Source organism: Phodopus roborovskii, unplaced genomic scaffold (assembly GCF_943737965.1).
Source record: "Phodopus roborovskii unplaced genomic scaffold, PHOROB, whole genome shotgun sequence".
NCBI classification, from domain to species: Eukaryota; Metazoa; Chordata; class Mammalia; order Rodentia; family Cricetidae; genus Phodopus; species Phodopus roborovskii.
This window is the reverse complement of record NW_026126461.1, coordinates 884,016-902,334: the sequence shown is the minus strand read 5'-3', so window position 1 is coordinate 902,334 and position 18,319 is coordinate 884,016. Positions and strand designations below refer to the sequence as shown.

At 39.9% G+C, this 18,319-nt stretch overlaps 1 protein-coding gene across 5 annotated transcripts in view; it reads right to left on the bottom strand.

Moving 5' to 3' along the window:
* Dis3l2 (DIS3 like 3'-5' exoribonuclease 2) overlaps positions 1-18,319 on the bottom strand; it is a 309,815-nt gene that overhangs the window by 182,731 nt on the left and 108,765 nt on the right. For all 5 annotated transcript variants that reach the window (XM_051190714.1, XM_051190718.1, XM_051190717.1 and 2 more), the window contains one exon: positions 16,840-17,068. In XM_051190714.1, the coding sequence (XP_051046671.1) occupies positions 16,840-17,068 (229 nt within the window). The remainder of the gene's footprint in view (positions 1-16,839; positions 17,069-18,319) is intronic.

The following is an 18,319-nucleotide window of genomic DNA, read 5'->3' as shown; positions in this document are numbered from 1 at the left end:
TGAGCCCAGCAGTCTGTATTTTAAGAAGCTGTTCAGGTGATTAATCTAAGGCACAATGCAGTGTGAGGAACACCAGGCTGCCATAGGGAGGGCATGCTGAGGTAAGCATGGAAGTGATGGGAGATGTCATTCTGCAAATGTGTTCCTCTTATTGGTTAATGAATAAAGCCCTGTTGGCCAATAATAAAGCAAGATAGGTGGGACTAGGAGACAAGGAGGTTTCGGGGAGAGGTAGGAGGGAGATTCAAAATGTAGGACTGAGAGAGAACAACTCTGGACCCTCTCTCCAGTAAGATAAGACCACATGGAATTACTTAGATTAATAAAAATGGGTTAATATTTAAGACAGAGCTAGCCAATAAGAAACACTAGTAACTGGCCAACAGCTTTATAACTAATACAGTGTCTCTGTGTGTTATTTGGGGCTGGTGCAGCTATGGGCAGGCTGGCGGAAAACATTCTCGTAACATGAAAGGGTGTAAGCTCAGGGACAAGTAGTGATCTCGACACATCAGCTGTTAGATATGTTGCTTAAGAGGAAGATCTGCACTAGAAATAGATCTGTGCAAGTCACCTGTATATGGATAACAATGAATGAATAAAATGGCTCTCCCTCAGAGATTGTTCAGATTAGGAGGGATGAAAGCCCAGGAACATCAATACTTAAGCAAAGAAAAAGAAGAAAAGTTTCCAAAGGAAACTGAGGTGTGGTTAGCAAGATAGGAAAAAAAAAAAAAAAATGAACCTGATGTGGGAACCACAGAAGCCAAACTCTAAAAGTATTTCAACAGGAAAAGCATGGTCAGCAAGTGGTCACAGGTAAGTCTGGTGAGACCAATTCTAATGAGTAAAACAAAGAATACTCAGGATGTGTGGCTGGGAAACTGAGTGTGACAGGGCCTGGGAAATGGGCAGGGGGAGTCTAGCAGTGAGGGAACAGAATCATACAGGGTGGTGGCTATACAGGAAGAGAGAAATTGCCACACAGTTTTGAATATTTTATTTTTTTAAGATAAGAGAGGCTTGGAATGGTTAGCCACTGATGGAAAGAAGTAAAGAAGGTGTGGCAAAAGTAAGCACACTTAGGAAAGGGAGGGGTTCCTGGGAAGGAAGGAATAGGATCAGAGCCCTGGAGAGAAGATTAACCTCAGGCAGAAGGACTAAGATAGCAGCTGTACTGCACTGAAATACTATAAAAGGAGATGAGATTACCCATGGCCTTGTTTCCTGTGAAATATGGGGACCAACTGAAGGGGTTTTAGGTTCTCTATCAGACATCCCAGTGGAGTGAATGGGCTCATATGGTCAGGGGGCAGGGTCAGCATAATGCCAGGATATCAACACCAACCACATCTGCAAAAAGTGAGAGAGACCCTGTATATGCAAAGCTCATTATTCCACACTCTAGAATAAGAATGTGTCCCAAAACACAGTATATATATATGGCAAGGGTGGTGCTGAACACACTCAGCCCAGCAACTAGTAACTCATCATAATACACTTGGCACTGTATTATGTAATTCACATACAGCAGTGGATTGAACATTCCCAAGCAGTCCAAGTGAAGTCGGCAGGGAATTCTATGACAATTTTAAGGTTTGGGAAAATAAGGCTCAAAAATACCAAATAAGAGGCTTTCCAATGGGTGCCAGTTAGGAAAGCACGGGCAGGTGAGGCTTCAGTTTGAAAGTGATTAACGCTACACCTTATCCTCTTCCTATGCCACACTACCTCCAGAAATGTGATGGCACTGATGGAAATAATAATAAAAAAGGAAACCATACTACCTGAGAGATTTGCCTGATTGATAGATACTGAAAGAGTCATCTTCATTTTGGACACTCTTGGTCTACATCCTGTGATAGAGATTGGGAATATCAACTGTAATATAAATTAGGTAACAGACTACCTAATAGAAATATATAGGCAAAGACTGGTAAAGGAAAGCCTTAATATATTAAGATAAGTAAGTGAATGAAAAAAAAGTTAACACCCAATCAGTAAAGGATTAAAACCTCCCAGACTACTCAATTTCCCTGAACTATTTTAATTTGAAAACTGGTAATAGGTTACAAAAGGGAGGAATTAACATGGTAGGCTGCATCAACTTTCTTCCTCCTCCTCTTCTCTTCCTCCTCTTCTTCCTCCTTCTCTCCCTCCTCCTCCCTCCTTCTTCTGAGACAGGATTTTCCTGTGAGCTTTGGAGCCTGTCTTGGAGCTAGCTCTGTAGACCAGGCTGGCCCCAAACTCACAATGATCTGCCTCCCGAGTGCTGGGATTAAAGGCATGGGCCACCACCACCCAGCTAAACCTAAACTTCTTTAGGCTCACCATGCACATACCCTCAGGTTCCCAAGTTGGAGCAGACAGAATCCCAGACAGATGAGGCTTTGCAGTGATGCCAATTCCTAGGAGCTGACTACATTAACTTCAACACCCTCCTGCTTTTCTCTGAGCACTCTCTGCTCCAAATCTTTTCTTTGCCCAGGAGAAATGACTTTTACATTTCTCTCCACTAAAGCTTTAATTGGTTTCTAGCCTCATGGCTCCCCAAAGATCCAAAATGCAGACATATACACTCATGTGCTTTCAAATCTGGTTGTTTTTAACTCACCCATTCTGCATCTTTCTCAACAGAGGAATGATTCCTCCAAGTTTCAGTTGGCTTTGACCTGAGCTTTCCTTAAAGGAACCAGCCGGCACATCTTACTGTCAAGTCCACATTTTAGTACTACAATTGTGTTCATTAAAACAAGACTATCGTTTCTTTACCTGCCTTTTAAAGACTACCTAGTATACTAACAGGACAAGTAATGAAAAAGGTTAGAAGCTTTCTTAGAAGGTTACACAGGGATTGGCCCCTGATGATGGGAAGCTAGACCAGGAGTTACACCATGTTTGGAGTTCACAAGCCCACAGATACCAAATGATAACATATCTGTTGCAAGCTTTTTAAATTCTATTGGATGTTAACCCTAAAGAACATCTCCAACAGGCATAATGAGGGCCAGATCACTGCTGGTCGAAAGGAAAGAAATTAAATGCTGCTTCCCCAAAGGCCAGCCCTCTTTTCAGTTCATTTGCTTTGACCTAGAAATATCAGCACCACAAAATGGTTATTAAAAGGGAACAGAGGCCAGCTAGTTTAAACAGGAACAAATTAGTTTGTACAGATTATATCATTTCTAAGATGCATCAAACTCCCAGGAAACGGAACAATGCATATTCATTGTTTGTGTATTTGATGAACAACTGCTTTTCCTTAGTAAGATAACAGGCTCTAGCACTGAATGCAAATCAGGGCAATGTGAGCAACTATTCCAGCTAGCTTATAGACAAATGTATGAGTCACTGATTTTGCTACCAGTTGGCAAATCTCAAGATTCATGAACGGATGCTGTGTAGCTGCTGAGCAAGACAGGAGACTCAAGCGTTACACAAGAGAGTCACTGGCTTGGTCCTTCTTTGGTTTACTGAAGGCATCTTTTGCAGAACAATATGCAAAAGAAGATTGTTCTAGGGGCTGCAATTGAATTAAGGATGTTGAAAAACAGTTACATGAAGGAAACAAAAAGCCAAAGCCAATCATAAAAAAAAAAAACTCATAAAAACATAACTAGGTGTCTAGAAAGAAGAAGACACAAAAGGGACAGTCATACATTTGTTGGAAGAAGTAAATAAAGGCTTAAACCAAAGCATCTGTGGTAAACAGGCTTACGGTTGCCCAAATCATGTCTACATTCTTGTTTCATGTCCTCATATAATTCTGACCCCCTCAAGCATAGGCAACAGAGTACAGCAAAGATAATGGAATGCCACTTCCATGACTGAGTTCATAGACTGTATCTTCCATCTTTCTAGCTAACTCTCTTAGGTCTACAAAACAAAAGGGCCTGCCTGTGTAGGAAGCAGCCAAAAGACAGTCTCCAGATTACAACCAGCAAGAAGCTGAGTTTCTCAGCCCCAAACCTGCTAGGAAATGGCTCTACTCAACTTCACTGAAGATTAAAGAAGATCTTTCTTCACAGCCCAGCCTTCAGATGACCCAACAGCTTGACTTTAGTCCTATGAAGAGCCCAGAAGTAAAGGACCTGGATGAGCCAATTCCTGACTCCTAACTCCTAGAACCAAAATAACAGTTGCATCGTTATAATCTCCAAGTTTGTGGTGATTTATTGCATGGCAATAGAAAACAAAAACACTTCTGAGGTTGGGAAAACAGGAGACATCTTCACAGGAGAAGCTGGGGCTGGGTAGCTTTCATAGTAGAAAGAAGCACAGGCACAGGGCAAAAAACAAGCCAGGTATGTTTGGAGGCCCTGGAGCCTGAGCAGCTCAGGAGGCTCAGGAGTCGTCATGCAAAGCACTGGACAGGAGTCCGTAGTTGGGGAGGGCCACCAGAGACCAAGAAAGCTCATTGATGATGCTGTGCAGTCTGAGGACCTCTGCTCAAGAGACAGCAGGCTTGAAAAACATGGTTTGGAAAATCCCAAAATGGAAGGTGAGGCTTCATACTTTTAAAGGAGTTTTCACTCTCAATACCTCACTTGATTTATGCAAGAATCCATGAAGTTGTCAGGGTGTTTATTATAAAGAATTTTTATGAACAGGGAAAATGGCAAACATGCTTCTTCAGTTCTCATCCTGCATAGTGTTGACAAATTTTGTTAGAAACCATTTCCCTGCTAGAAAAGTAAACAGCTAGCTAGGCAGACTTAGATCCTGACCCTACTGCACCAGGACTGGCCAAGGGAGCACTCATACCAGAAACTAAAGAGGCAATAGGGAAAAGTGAGCTACAGAGTGCAGGATGAGGTGGCCAAAGGGCCCAAGAGAAGTCACAGTCAGATCTAGGGGGCTAGCCAGGTTGGTGCCACCAGCTGAGGTACAGGACAGACCTCACTATGAAGCTGTGCTTCCCTTCAGGGAACTAGAGAGTGGGCACTTAGGGTAGAAGAGAGGGATGAGGTATTCATACATTAGCATTTGGAATATTATTATCTTAGCATATCTGAAAGCCATAAACAGTGTTCAACTACACAGGGCTAAATACAATCTACCCTTACTGATGGGCCTTCAGCAGACAAAAACACACAGCCTGGTTTTCTCTAGCAAAACAAGCTAGAATCTTCACTAACTTTCTGAAACTCTTCACAAGTCATAAACATCATTACACCCAGTCCATCAGTCAGGCAGATTTCCCTTGTCATGTTTCTGCATGACTTGAAGGAGAATAGGAATTTAGAGTGATCCAAATGGGACTGGGTGCCAACAAGATGAACCTGTAGTCACATATGGTTCAGCGCAGTGGCAATGAATGAGTGATCTCTAAGCCCTCAGAATGAATACATGCTAATAAAAAACTTATTTTTTTTTTTAATTTAAAAGAAAAAGCTTCAAGGAAGGGGGTTAAAGAACAAGTTACAAAAAAGGATTCATTGCTTATAAGTGTGGCACAGGCTGGCCAAAGGGAGAAAAAGGGAAGAGTTACTTAACTGGGTCTTCCCTGAGGCTAGAAATCTGACTTCACAAACAGGCAGCCTCTGGAGCACAGGAAGAGGCAAGCAAGAATGCTCTTCACAGCTGATTCATGGGTTTCTGAACACATATGTTTAATAAATCCTGAAATGAACTTTTCATTTCCTTGTTACAAAATAAGGGTTGAATACCAAAGAACGACCTTCCCTGAATAATGGCTGGTTTTAAAGAACTAAGAGAATTAGTCTTTTTAAATGAAAATAATCCTCAACTACTTGACATCCACTAAAGGAAAGTGAGGTACTCTCTCATTTCTTCAAAGTATTTCTTCTACAAATGTTGCTCCTAGGTCTTGTACAAAGCTCTCAAAACTTGTCACTATGCTCACCTTGCCCCTAAGCTTTCTGCATCCAACAGCTTGTTTTGCTTTAACAGAGCAGTGATTCCTCCAGGCAAGTCCAAGAAGAGCAGTCCATCAACTTGACAAGTGTGCTGATTTCCTATACTTTAACAGTACACAGATGGATAATCTCATCATCCCTCCTGTGGGACCACACTTCTGTTTTTAATCACTTTTCTGGGTATCACACCAGAGTCCTCTATGAGACAGCCCTTCTACCGTTAGACTTAATTTCCTTTTCCACTGAAGACTATTAGCACCCATCAGTTGTTAAGCTTGAATTCCGCCACCTGTCTCATATCTGTTAATCCTAGTCTGAAAGTTTCACTATCCTGTTTTCAAGTCAGCAACTAGGTCTTGCTGCATGGCTGATCTAAATGACCAGTGTCTCCACTCCTCCCCTCTTTCTATCAACTGAATCCTTTTCCATAGCTACCTTGGGGGAACGCTTCCATACTGAGCTCTCTTAGCAGCCACAGATAACTTTGCAAATGTCAGTACAGTCTCTTTTCTGGCCTTTTCCAGTCTTTCCACTATGCATCCTGTATTGATTCCACCTAAGTTATGACTCATCTACCTCCATGACTCTGCTCATGCTCAGAATATTCTTCACCTTCTTCCATCCAGCAAATACTGTTTATCGTTCAAAGCCTGGGGACTACACTATCTTCTGCTGTCTCTCTCTACCTCTTACCTACTTTTACCTTGTCTATCTTCCATGAAGAGTTTCCCCCTCCCTGTGAAAATCATTTCCTTTTCTCTACACAACACTGCCTGTGGTTAGTAGCAGCCTCTGCTTTAGACTTTGCAAGCCATGGAGAAAGTATCTAATGGGTCACTGGCTTGTTATTGTGTGGACTCTCTTTGAGTCAGAAGTCCACTTACGGCCTAAGTAGGCAGTGAGACCACTATCTAACTGAGTCTACCACTCAAGTAGAACCAGGGCCCTGCTACTGTCTCTATTCTCAACAACTGAGTGCCTGTCAAGGACAAACATCTACATTTTCCTTTATATTCACCCTGCTTCCCCAACAACAAATAAAAACCTTGTTGTGTGCAAATATTATACAGGCCACAAACAGGTGTAATGTCCATGTACAAATGAAACCCTGGAACCAGAGAAGAAAAGAAAATGCCAAGTTTAGATGGCAGGCAAGTAGCAGAGTGGAACTGGTGCCTAGTTCCCACCACGCTTTACTGGGCCTTCTCAGTTACAGGGTTCATTCATTGGAATGCCCATCAGAGGCATAACAGCTCTGGGATAACAAGAAGCCTGTCAGTACCTTTGCCTCTACTTGGTTACTCTTAGTTGAAAAGACAGAAAATCCAACTCAAACTGGCTTACCTAACAAACACAATTCATTGGTCATGTAACTGGAAGTCCATATGTAGGAAAGATTTCAAGCTCAGTTGATCCAAAGCTCATTAACAGCTATGAAGGCCCACACTTTTTTGGTTCTTCACTCTTCTATCCACAATATTTATTAAATCACAGGACAGTATGATTTAATAGTAATTATGGATAAATGTTTCCTCATTCATATCCATAAGGAAACAACTTTATGTCCCAGAATTCCAAGTAAGGTTCACCCTGATTAGACTGCTTGGGCCACTGATCTTAGGAAAGAGGCAAAGTATAAAGCTACAATGTCCAATAAAGAAGTCACCACTCACGTGTGACTATTGAATAAAATTAAACACATTTGAATTTTCAATTTCTCACCAACTCAGTCCTGTTTCAAGTGGTCAATTTAGGCTAGAAATTCCCATTGCTGCTTTAAATCTTACTAGCATAGAGCAACTAAATGTGCCAAGAAATTTAGTAGAACAACTAAGATTTCATCTGTAGCTAGGATCAACAGGTATCTGACAAGGGTGTGGATGTCCAGATAAAAAATGTAAAAAGGAAAGAGAAACATGAATTAAATGGGCAATGAGTACTAACATTCTTTAAGAAAGAAATTAAACAAATAGACCCTGACTTAATCTTTTCAAAATACAGTCTATTAGAGAAGTCTTTCTTGCTATGGGCGCAAATAATTTTCTTTCATAAATTTATTAACGTCTTATGGGACCCTGAGAAAACAAGTCACTTTTCTAAGCCTCAACAATCTTGACTGTGAAATAAAAGAATGCACCAAATTAGCTGTGCATAGCCTTTTCAACACAGAAGGTTTCAGTTAGCAAACTTCTAAAATTAACTTTTGCCTTCTTACATTTTGACTATTTTTATAAACTATATCTATAATTAATCTCCTATTCTTTTTTTTTTTTAATCAAAGTATGTCATTGTTCACTAGCACTTCTGGTAGGTGAAAAAGTCAGGCACTCTGGAGGGCTCCAGTCAGTTCCGTCAAATGTGACACAAGTTTGCCTTGCAGTTTAACCAAATGCAAATCTGCATTTTCATCCAGTGTTAGAAAATAACTGTTAGTAAAGTGACGTGTCTGGCTTAAGAGCCACTAGGGATAAAACCCTGCATGCTACAAAGAATACATGCTGTTGTGGACCTGTCCAGCACCATGTTTCTGCAAATTGTGTATACACACACACACACACACACACACACACTCACTCACTCACTCACTCACTCACTCACTCACTCACACGGACCACAATCTGTATGGAGGTCAGAAAATAGTTTGCAGGAGTTATCTCCCTGGCCCCTGTATGATTTCTAAGGCAATATAATGCATGGGTCAACAGATATGACCGTTGCATCTATCTACTGTCACTCTTATGGACTGGCATGACACTGAATAGCCCAGAGGAGAAAAGAGGAGGACTAGTGAGCATGGGAAGAAGAGAAGAGGAAAAGCATGTTACCATTCAGAGAAGTTGCTCTTCCTGTCTCATTGCCATTGAGCTGAAGGAAATTATTATAAAGTAATCTAGGGGAGCCAAGAATGAAGCTAAAAGTACACAGCAAGCAAGAGGCCAAGAAGCATCACACTGAGAAGAGTAGTAGAAGAGCCCAAAGGAGGGAGATCCCAGTGAACTTGCAGGTTTCAGTTCATGCACTGGAATGTCAACTGGAAGCAAAACAGCTACTGGGAAAACAAGAAGGCCATCAGTACCTCACCTCTGCTTGGTTACACGTGGTTGAGAAAGTTGGAAATAGCCACTGACATGATAGAGGACTGGTAACCCCTGCCTGCAGACAATGTTTGTGACCAACCGTTCCCTTCTAAGTTTCTATAACAATCGTGTACTGAAAGTGCTGGCAAACTGCTGACAAGCATACCTACTCCCAGGCACTGTGCGGGAGACCATGGATAGAACTAATTCTAGCTAGTCGACTACCTGTAATGTTAAAAAAGTGTACTGCCATTCAAGTACTGCCATTCAAGCCCCCAGGTTTTCTCTAACAAAGAGAAATAAGCAAGTAGACCAAAATGACTGCTGGATTTAAAAGGGGAGGGGTGGTAGACAGGAACCCTGAAAAGTAACTGGCAAGCTCTAATGACATTTCAATAAATAACAGACGTGGGCATAGCAGAACATTGCTACCATCTTATCACTCCATAGATTCTGTGAGAAAAACAAATGGCAAAGAAAAGTAGCCCAAGGCTTTTCAGAGACTGAGTAGTACTCATGGAAGTACCCAAAGTCATCGAAGTCTAGCTGATGTAATCCCTACTATTACAGAAAAAAAAAAAAAAAAATGTTTCCTCAAAGATTCCTGACCAGCTCCCTCATTTCAGGAACAGATCTGGGACTCTGACCGTGTTCACCTCCTCCCAGTCCTGCTCTGTCCTAGGCTGCTGAAATGCCATCTGAATGCCTCTTGCTGTGATAATTCAAAAAGCAAGATCCTTAAGCACAATTTCCAGAAAAAGGAGGATATAGAGTAAGAATAGGGGCCAAAGTGTATAGATTATAACAGGAGAAATGTTATATTTATTACACAGTAACAATTTTGGCTATTAATATAAGCAAGTACTTCCTAGAGCAGATTAGAAGGTCCAGAGATGTAGCTCAGTGGTAGAGCATTTGCTCTGAACAAACTGCAACAGGAAGGTTTTTGCATAACAAAATTGAAACAAAACTATCACAGTGTGGAGAAAGGGTAACACTCCTCCATTGCTGATGAGAGGACAAATTTGTACTGCTGCTGTGGAAATCAATACAGCAATTTCTCAGAAAATTAGGGATCAACCTACCTCAAAGACCCTGCATTAGCACTTTTGGGCATATACACAAAGGAAGCACATTCACACAACAAGGACATTTCCTCAACTATGTTCATAGCAATACTATATGTAATAGCCAGATCTCCTCAACCTAGATGTTCCTCAACCAAAGAATGGATAAAGAAAATGTGGTACATTTACACAATGGAGTACTACTCAGTGGTAAGAAACAATGACGTCCTAAAATTTGCAAGCAAATCAACAGAACTAGAAAATAAACATCATGAGTGAGGTTACCCAGACCCAGAAAGACAAATAGATTATGGAATGAATCATAAGTGTATATCAGACATAAAGCAAAAGATAGCCAGCCTACAATCCATAACCCCAGAGAAGCTAGAACCCTCTTCCAGAAACAGATGGAAGCAGATGCAGAAATCCACAACCAACCATTGGGCCAAGCTCCTGGAGTGCAATCGAAGTGAGGGAGCAGCCATAATATGAACAAAGGAATCAAGACCATGATGGGGAAACCCACAGAATCAGCTGACCGGAGCTAGTGAGAGACACTGAGTCAGGTCTGACAAACGAGGGAACCTGCATAAGACCAAACTAGATTTTCTTTAATTTTATTTTGTGTGTGTGTATGTACATTAGCATTTTGTTTGTATGTATATATGGTGCAGGGGCACCAGATGACCTGGCACTGGAGTTACAGACAATTGTGAACTGCCATGTGAGTAGTGCTGGGAAATGAAGGCAGGTCCTCTGGAAGAACAACCAGTTCTCTTAACTGCTGAGCCATTTCTCCAGTCAACGATTTATTTATTTGTTTGTTTATTTATTTATTTATTTGCAGTGTTCTGCCTGCTTGTATGCCAGAAGGCATAAGAGTGTACCACATTTCCTTACGGATTGTTGTGAGCCACCATATGGTTGCTGGGAATTGAACTCAGGACCTTGACAGAGCAGCCAGCGCTCTTAACCTCTGAGCCACCTCTCCAGACACCCCAACTAGATTTTCTTAATATAGATGACAATTGTGTGTCTGGGACAATATATGAGGCCACTGACAATTGAGTCCAAGATCTAACTCTAATGCACAAACTGACTGAGTGGAGCCCATTCTACATGCTCAGCCTAGACACAGGGGTGTGGGAGGTAGAAGGTGCCTGGCTCCTACCTCAGTGAGATGATGGGATAGACTTAGGGGAGGACTTACCCTCTCTGAGGAGCAGATGAGAGGGGGGAGTAAGAGGAGAGGAGGGGGTGGGAGGAGAGGAGGGAAGGGGAACTGGGATTGGAATATAAAAAATAAATCAATAAAAAAATGTAAAAAAGAAAATCACAGAATGTGGCTTCATTCTGTGTGCATTTTGCAGTAGATAAACAATCACTGTGAAAGTAGTTTTCTAAGAATATACCTACTATAACATTATTTAAACCATTTAAAAATCTATAATAATCCAGGTGGTAGCACACGCCTACCCAGCATTTGGGAGACAAAGGCAGGCAGATCTCTGAGTTCAAAGCCACCTTGGTCTACAAAGCTACACAGAGAAAACCTGACTCAAAAAAATCCAAAAGATAAAAAAATTTAAAATTTCTAATCAATAATTTCCTGGTATTTTGCATGATTTATTGATATTTAATGGGAAATAAAATTATGATGCAGTGAATACAAATAATTACAAGAAATAAATATTGAACCAGCTGCATCTAGTGGTACAGCTCTCTAATTTCAATTCCTTGGGAGCTGAGGCAGGAGGATTACAAGTTCAAGTCCTACAAGGACAACAGCATGAATTCAGGGCCATCCTGGACAAACAATAAAACTCTGCTTCAAAATACAAAAAGGATTGGAGCTAGAGCTAAATGTCCAACACTTTTTCCCCATGGGAGTGAGGCTCTAAGTGCAAGTTTCAGCATATGAGGAGGGCAAAGGGAGAGGTAAGGAGATGGAGATTGAATAATTAAAATACAGAATTAAAGATATGAAAAATATATAATGGATATTTTAAAATAATTGTAAAATTGAAGAGCATTAGAAATATCAAGATGATAATACATCTGAATGGATAAATTCTCATTAAACTATACCAAAATTGGCACATGAAGAAATCCATAATTTGAAAATACAATTAATATGTTTGAAAACAACATAATCTCATTTCCTGGAAAACAAAAGGTGCAAATAACTTTACAATGCATTTTACTCCATCTTAAAACAAAACAAAACAAGACAAAAAACAGTTAATTCACATTTCATACAAGTTATTCTAGAAAAAATGTATTAGGCCATTCTAATCTATAATCTTGTATAATCTAAACTATTATAATATTGACCTTAAATAGTGAATAGTGCCAAGAAAATCTTCTATCTATTTGAATATGAAAAAAAAATTATACAGTGCCCAAACGAATTTTACAGTATATGCAAAAAACAGTACCATATCAGGATTACATGGTTCAATATCTAAACTAGAAGAGAAATCCAAATGATAATTTCAATCTATAACTAATATATATTGTAAAACCCATCAAAATGTAAATCTTTAATAAAAAAGCATAAGGAGACAGACCTGACACCTAAAAATAGGGAAAAACTTTAAAACACATAAACATATGATTAATGTCATAACACCAAAATTGAAGTTTTTTTTCAACAATTGATACCATAGAAAAATAGATAAATAACTAATCTATAATGCCTAAACTGAAAAAATGAGTACTTCAACATACTAATAAGCAAAGAATATAACATTTATATAATTTAACTTAGACTGCAGAAACTGGGGAGCTGGGGATGGCCAAATGGTTTATAGACACGGGGCTTGCCTAGCATATATGAGGTCTTCAATACTACCTAAAAGAAAAGGATAAACACGGAGATGTGGACAATCCTACCCATTGGTAGAGATAAGATATAAAAGGGCAAAGACACTGTCAGTGGGAGGGGGTCTGGCAAAACCATTTGGCTTGGATGGAGGCCTTTCTTAAATTAATGAAGAAATGAGGCCCTGCCTCACTTTGTCTTCAATGTATGCATCTCTTCTGGAAACTCCACAGGGAAGGCTTGGCTAGTCTGGGATTAGAATGGGGGACTTACGATATTACAGGTCCTGGCCATCATCTCTCTACTAGATATTACTGCAATATCCATTCAATCTAAAACCCAGGGAAGCAAAAATTCCCATTGCATCCTTTGTTAAAGAAATGTCTGGACAGGTTTTACCTTTTTAAAATCAGATTTTTAAAGACTGGCACAAAAATTTAGATAATAAAAAATTGCTAGCTGGGTGTTTAATATTCTAATTTCTGAGGCAAATTATCTGTCTTCTAGTCATACTAATCATCATTATGTACACTGGAGATCTGGGAAAAGAAAAAATTCAGATCTGAGAAGAAAAATGGTTGACAGAGAATTTGGAGAAAGGGATCTTGGAGTTTCAATAACTCCAAGAATCCCTTCAGAATAGTCACATGAGTCTGCTGTTCTGAGCCAGACAGAAGGGAGGTTCAGAGATCTCAAGAACACATAGACACTGAAAGATCCAAAAGGTGTGTGTGGGGGGGTCTTCTTCCCAGTGGTGACTGGGCAAGCCTATGAGGAGTAGTTACAGACCAATTCAGATCTCAGGAACGATTACGGATTCCTCATGGAGTCTTTTCTTGGGGAGAACTGGCAGTTGACGGGGGATTGAAGCAAAGGTGTCACTAACATCCCATTCCAATTCTATGCTCACCATCAGGTACTGGTAGAGGCTAGTCTCCAGATAAGGAAACTGGAAAGGGTCTCTGGAAGACCCTGTTGAGGTAAGAGGCAGGAAATGTACTTCACATGATCATCTGATTCTGAAGCCAAAGCAGCTCTTACCATTCCCAGTGATGAAAGACACATATTATATCACTTGGCAAAGACTTTTATTCTCTGAAACTTGCTAACCAGGCAATCTTTGCCAAAACATTTTTCAATGCCACTGATGTATTTAAAACCAGTGAAATTTAATTAAGCTGCCCCAGCTTCTACATAATAGCAGATTTTCCCCCCTAGTGCTGAAGATCAAATCCAGGGACTTATGCATCCTAAGCAAGTGCTACAATCCCAGTCATTATCATAGATTTCCATGCTGACAAGAAGCCATGCCTGTGGAGCAGTAAAAGCTCAGTTTCAAGAGGCTGTGGAACTGGATCTTCCAACGGGGCCAGGTTTTTTTTTTTTTTTTTTGTTTTTTTTTTTTGTTTTTTTTTTTTGTTTTTTTTTTTTTGCTTTCTTCTCTCTCTCCATCTATCTCTCATATATATTCTGATTTATTCATACATGTATATGCATATATTAATGTTGTCTTCCTAGAAGAAACTGGTGGGTCTGAGGTATGTAGCTGTCATTTCTCTAATTCAATTAAAGAGTCTTTGCTACAAACAATTGAATTAGGGCTGTGTTCTCACTCACCAGAGAAGAAGACACTGAAGTTTCCCAAACAGGGAGAAACTCCAGCATACACATGCAACACATAGCATGTGTTTTAGGTAAAGAAACATATTTAAAATAACACTTTGAAACACAGCATGAACTAGGATTGATAATAAACTAGCAAAGAACCTTTCTAGAAGACTTAGAGAAAGCTTATGGTGTTCTCAACATTATTATGGTTTATTTCAATAACAACTTTCAAAACTTTAAGTGATACAAAAAGTACTAACATCTTAACTGTAACCAGATTTCATATTAGCCTAAGCAAGAAAATCTGGTTGAAATACCCTTAAGAATGCTGTGATTTCTTAAAAGAGCAAATTGCAATTTTCCTAAATATCAAAAGGGCAAGAAATGAGAAACAGCCATGTGGCTTCCCAAACTCTGTTTGGAGGCAGCTGGAGTGGGGGATCTGCACCTGACACGGAGGGAAGGGGTAAAGCTGCTCCCTCAGTGAAGGCTAAGAAAGCCATAGAGATAGCAGTGGGCTAGGAACACGTGAAAAGAATAAGGAAAATACAAACACACACGCCATGGACTTGTGAAGCACTCCATGAGCTTTTCCTGTGAAAGACGGGAATGACAGCAGATGATACATCAAAAACAGTCTGGCTTCAGAGCTTCCCAAAGGACAAAGAACAAAATAATTGACAACCAGGTCATCAATTCTGCAATTCCTTGTGTTTGTGTTAGTGTCTTATCCTCTCAACTTGTGCACAAGGAAAAGAGGATATTGAGATCTTCTGAGCCACCAGAACTTGATTATTATAAGTAGTTTTGATCAAACACTCAACTGGTTTTAAAGTATTCCTTTCTTGATTTGTCCTGTAAGAATCTTTCTTCTTTAATGATCTTGTTAATAAAAAAAAAAATGGCTATTTAGGGTCCTGGTTATATCCCTCTCTTCTCATTAAAAAGACATAACTGCTAATATGGATGTTGTTGTGTACAACATGGATGGACTCTAAGAAGACAAGATCAAACCGCCTGATCCCTGCAGAATGAAACTACTGGTTACCTAAGCAAGCTGCAAAACAAGAGTGACTCCTGTACCCTCAGGTCAGTGTACCTGGGAAATAAAGGCAGACAAAAGTGACAGCAAAACACTAGCCTACTCATTCCAAGTGAATTTCAAAGCTGGAAAGTCACTCTGAATGAGCAATCCTTGCCACCAAATGACACATGCTCTCAGAGCATACTCTCTGGCTAAGGTCATGAGCAATGGAGAAAAACAGCAATGTTTCTGCAATCCTGCCTGAAATCAGCTCAGCCTTCAAGATGTTCTGAGTTGTGTTTGCCAGATCTTACCATAGGTAGTCTGCTCAACATCCTCCTTTGGTAATCTTTTGGCATTCCTTCTAGTATTTCATGGTTATTGGGCCAGAAATGTCCTGATAACAATGCTTATTGTCTAATCAGCCTAGCCAGGTCCGTGCTGCTCCCTCTTCTCTATTTCCAAGTATATACAAAACTCAATCTGGCTGGAAACGTACCTTCCCTTTTTAGAACTGCTTAGAAACCTAGATACCGCAATACTCAATTTGCAAATATCTCTTGCCCTTTGGTTTCTTGGAGTGTGGCCAGGTGCACCCTTTGGGTACAACTCTTGATTCATGTGTTTGCAACTTGATGTTTTCTATAATTATGGAACCAATGGCTTATGTGCCATTCAGAAAAAAAAATAAGTCTGCCTTTTTTTACATTTTTTTAAGGGTTGGAATCAAAATACCTCCTGAAAATAATTTACTTTCAAAATTCAAAGTGATTTATGCCTACCACAAAAGGCAAATACATTTTTAAATTATAGATCGAACTAAAGCAAAACCAAATGTAAAGTGGTTTTTTTGTTTTGTTTTTAATAAGAATTTTAAGACTTGCTTAATTCTGGCTGGAGGTGTAGTTCAGTGGTAGAGCACTTGGCTAGCATGTGTAAGCTTTAGATAAAAAGAAGGGAGGCATGGAGAGAGGAATGGAAGGAAAGAAAGAAAAAGGGAAGGAGGGTAATTCTGCTCATATCAACCAAGGGTAGAACAGAACACACTGCAGCTAAGTCTGTCACAAACAAGTCAACAGCAACCACTTCACACAAACTCCTGGGTGCCGCTTCCCCTCTGTATAACCAGTCTACCAGAGGTCACCCTTCTTAAAACTGCCACGGACTTGGGGAATATACCAACCATTCTGTGAGTTTCTTACTCCATTACAGAGAGGTTTCAACTTAAAAAAAAAAAAAAAAGGAAGGAAGGAAGGAAAGAAGGAAGGAAGGAAGGAAGGAAGGAAGGAAGGAAGGAAGGAAGAAAGGAGAGAAATCTGCTGTAACAAAATGTAATGTCAAACAGCTACCCAACACTCACCTTTGTCCGGAGTATGAAGTGACAATTTCTTAACACCATCAACCAGCACACTGGTGTTGCCATGCCTATCTTCCGAGTCACTGTCATCAAACTGAGCCTCTATAATGACGTCAGGACCATTACAGCCTTTTGGGGACTGCTGCAAGAGGTGGTGTCCACAGCACTCCTCAGAAATATCTGCTTCATAAGTAGCTTCTGTTTCTTTGTCGTTGCTCTCTGGTTTAATTGCCTGAAGAAAGGAAATATAAAAATTCTTCTAAATCACTGCAGACAGCTAGCAACATTAAATATTCATAACATGTAATTGGAAAAAAATAGATTTTTTTTTTCTACCAATACACAGACTACCCAAGGTAGATAAACAAGCCAGCCATGTTAGGCTGGTACTCAAGTCTTTACGATGCCTGCCACCTTCTCAGGATTCTGATCTACATTTCCACTCCTTCTCCCAAAAGCCTAGAATACTAGAAAGTGCCATGCTACCTTGTGAAATTTTATCTCACAGAAGCAATCAGCATGGTAGAAAGGAATGTCACAGTGTTTCCCATGGATCTTACTAAGAATGACTTCCAGATAAGGTGATGGACTCCAAGTTGCTCCCATGTGACCAAAGAGAAAAAAAGTCATAATAAGAAAAGATAGACTCAGTTCCAAAGAGAGGAAAGAAGGAAATTCAGAAATGCAAAAACATAGTAGTAGGACACTGGGAGGTAGCTGAGGATGGAACGGGGATGGACAGAAGCATCATCCAAAAGCAAATGTTCTCTTCTCTGGAGAAACATGAAAGAGCAAGGTAACACGATTTCTCCACAATATTGTAACTCCTCAAGCACTGAAATCAACAATACTGAAGTGGGTAAAACACAGGTTAACAATTTCAAAAGTCTGCTTGTGAAAATAATCAGTGACCTTAAAGATGATACAGATAAATTCAGTCAAGGACCTAGAATGGGAGTCAGCAACCTTAAGGAAAAAAATAGCAAAATGGATGAGATTATCAACAATATGGATGAGAAAGTCAGCAAGGAAAAGTGAGAGATTTTGAAAACAGACAACAAAAACATAAACAAGTAAAAATGTTGAAAATTAACAACTCAATGAATCAAATAAAAATTCACTAGATACCATCACCCACAGACTCAACCTAGAAAGAAAGAAAATACTTGGGATGAAGAACAAAGTTGGTGGCATTCTATATTCAAACATCAATAAAGAAACAACAAATACAGCCACAACATCCAAGAACTCTGGGAAATAATCCAAAAACCAAACCTAGGACCTCACAGGAAAGGAGTAACTGAGATAAAGCCAACTGCTATCCCAAGAACATAAGATGCTGTGGAAAAGACAAAATTAGATCTAAGAGTTTATAAAATGTTCTCATAAAGATAGAAAGCCTTGGGGCTGGAGATACAACTTGGCAGCTTAGAGCACATGTTGCTCCTACAGAACACCAGAGTTTGGTTCCTGGCATCACATG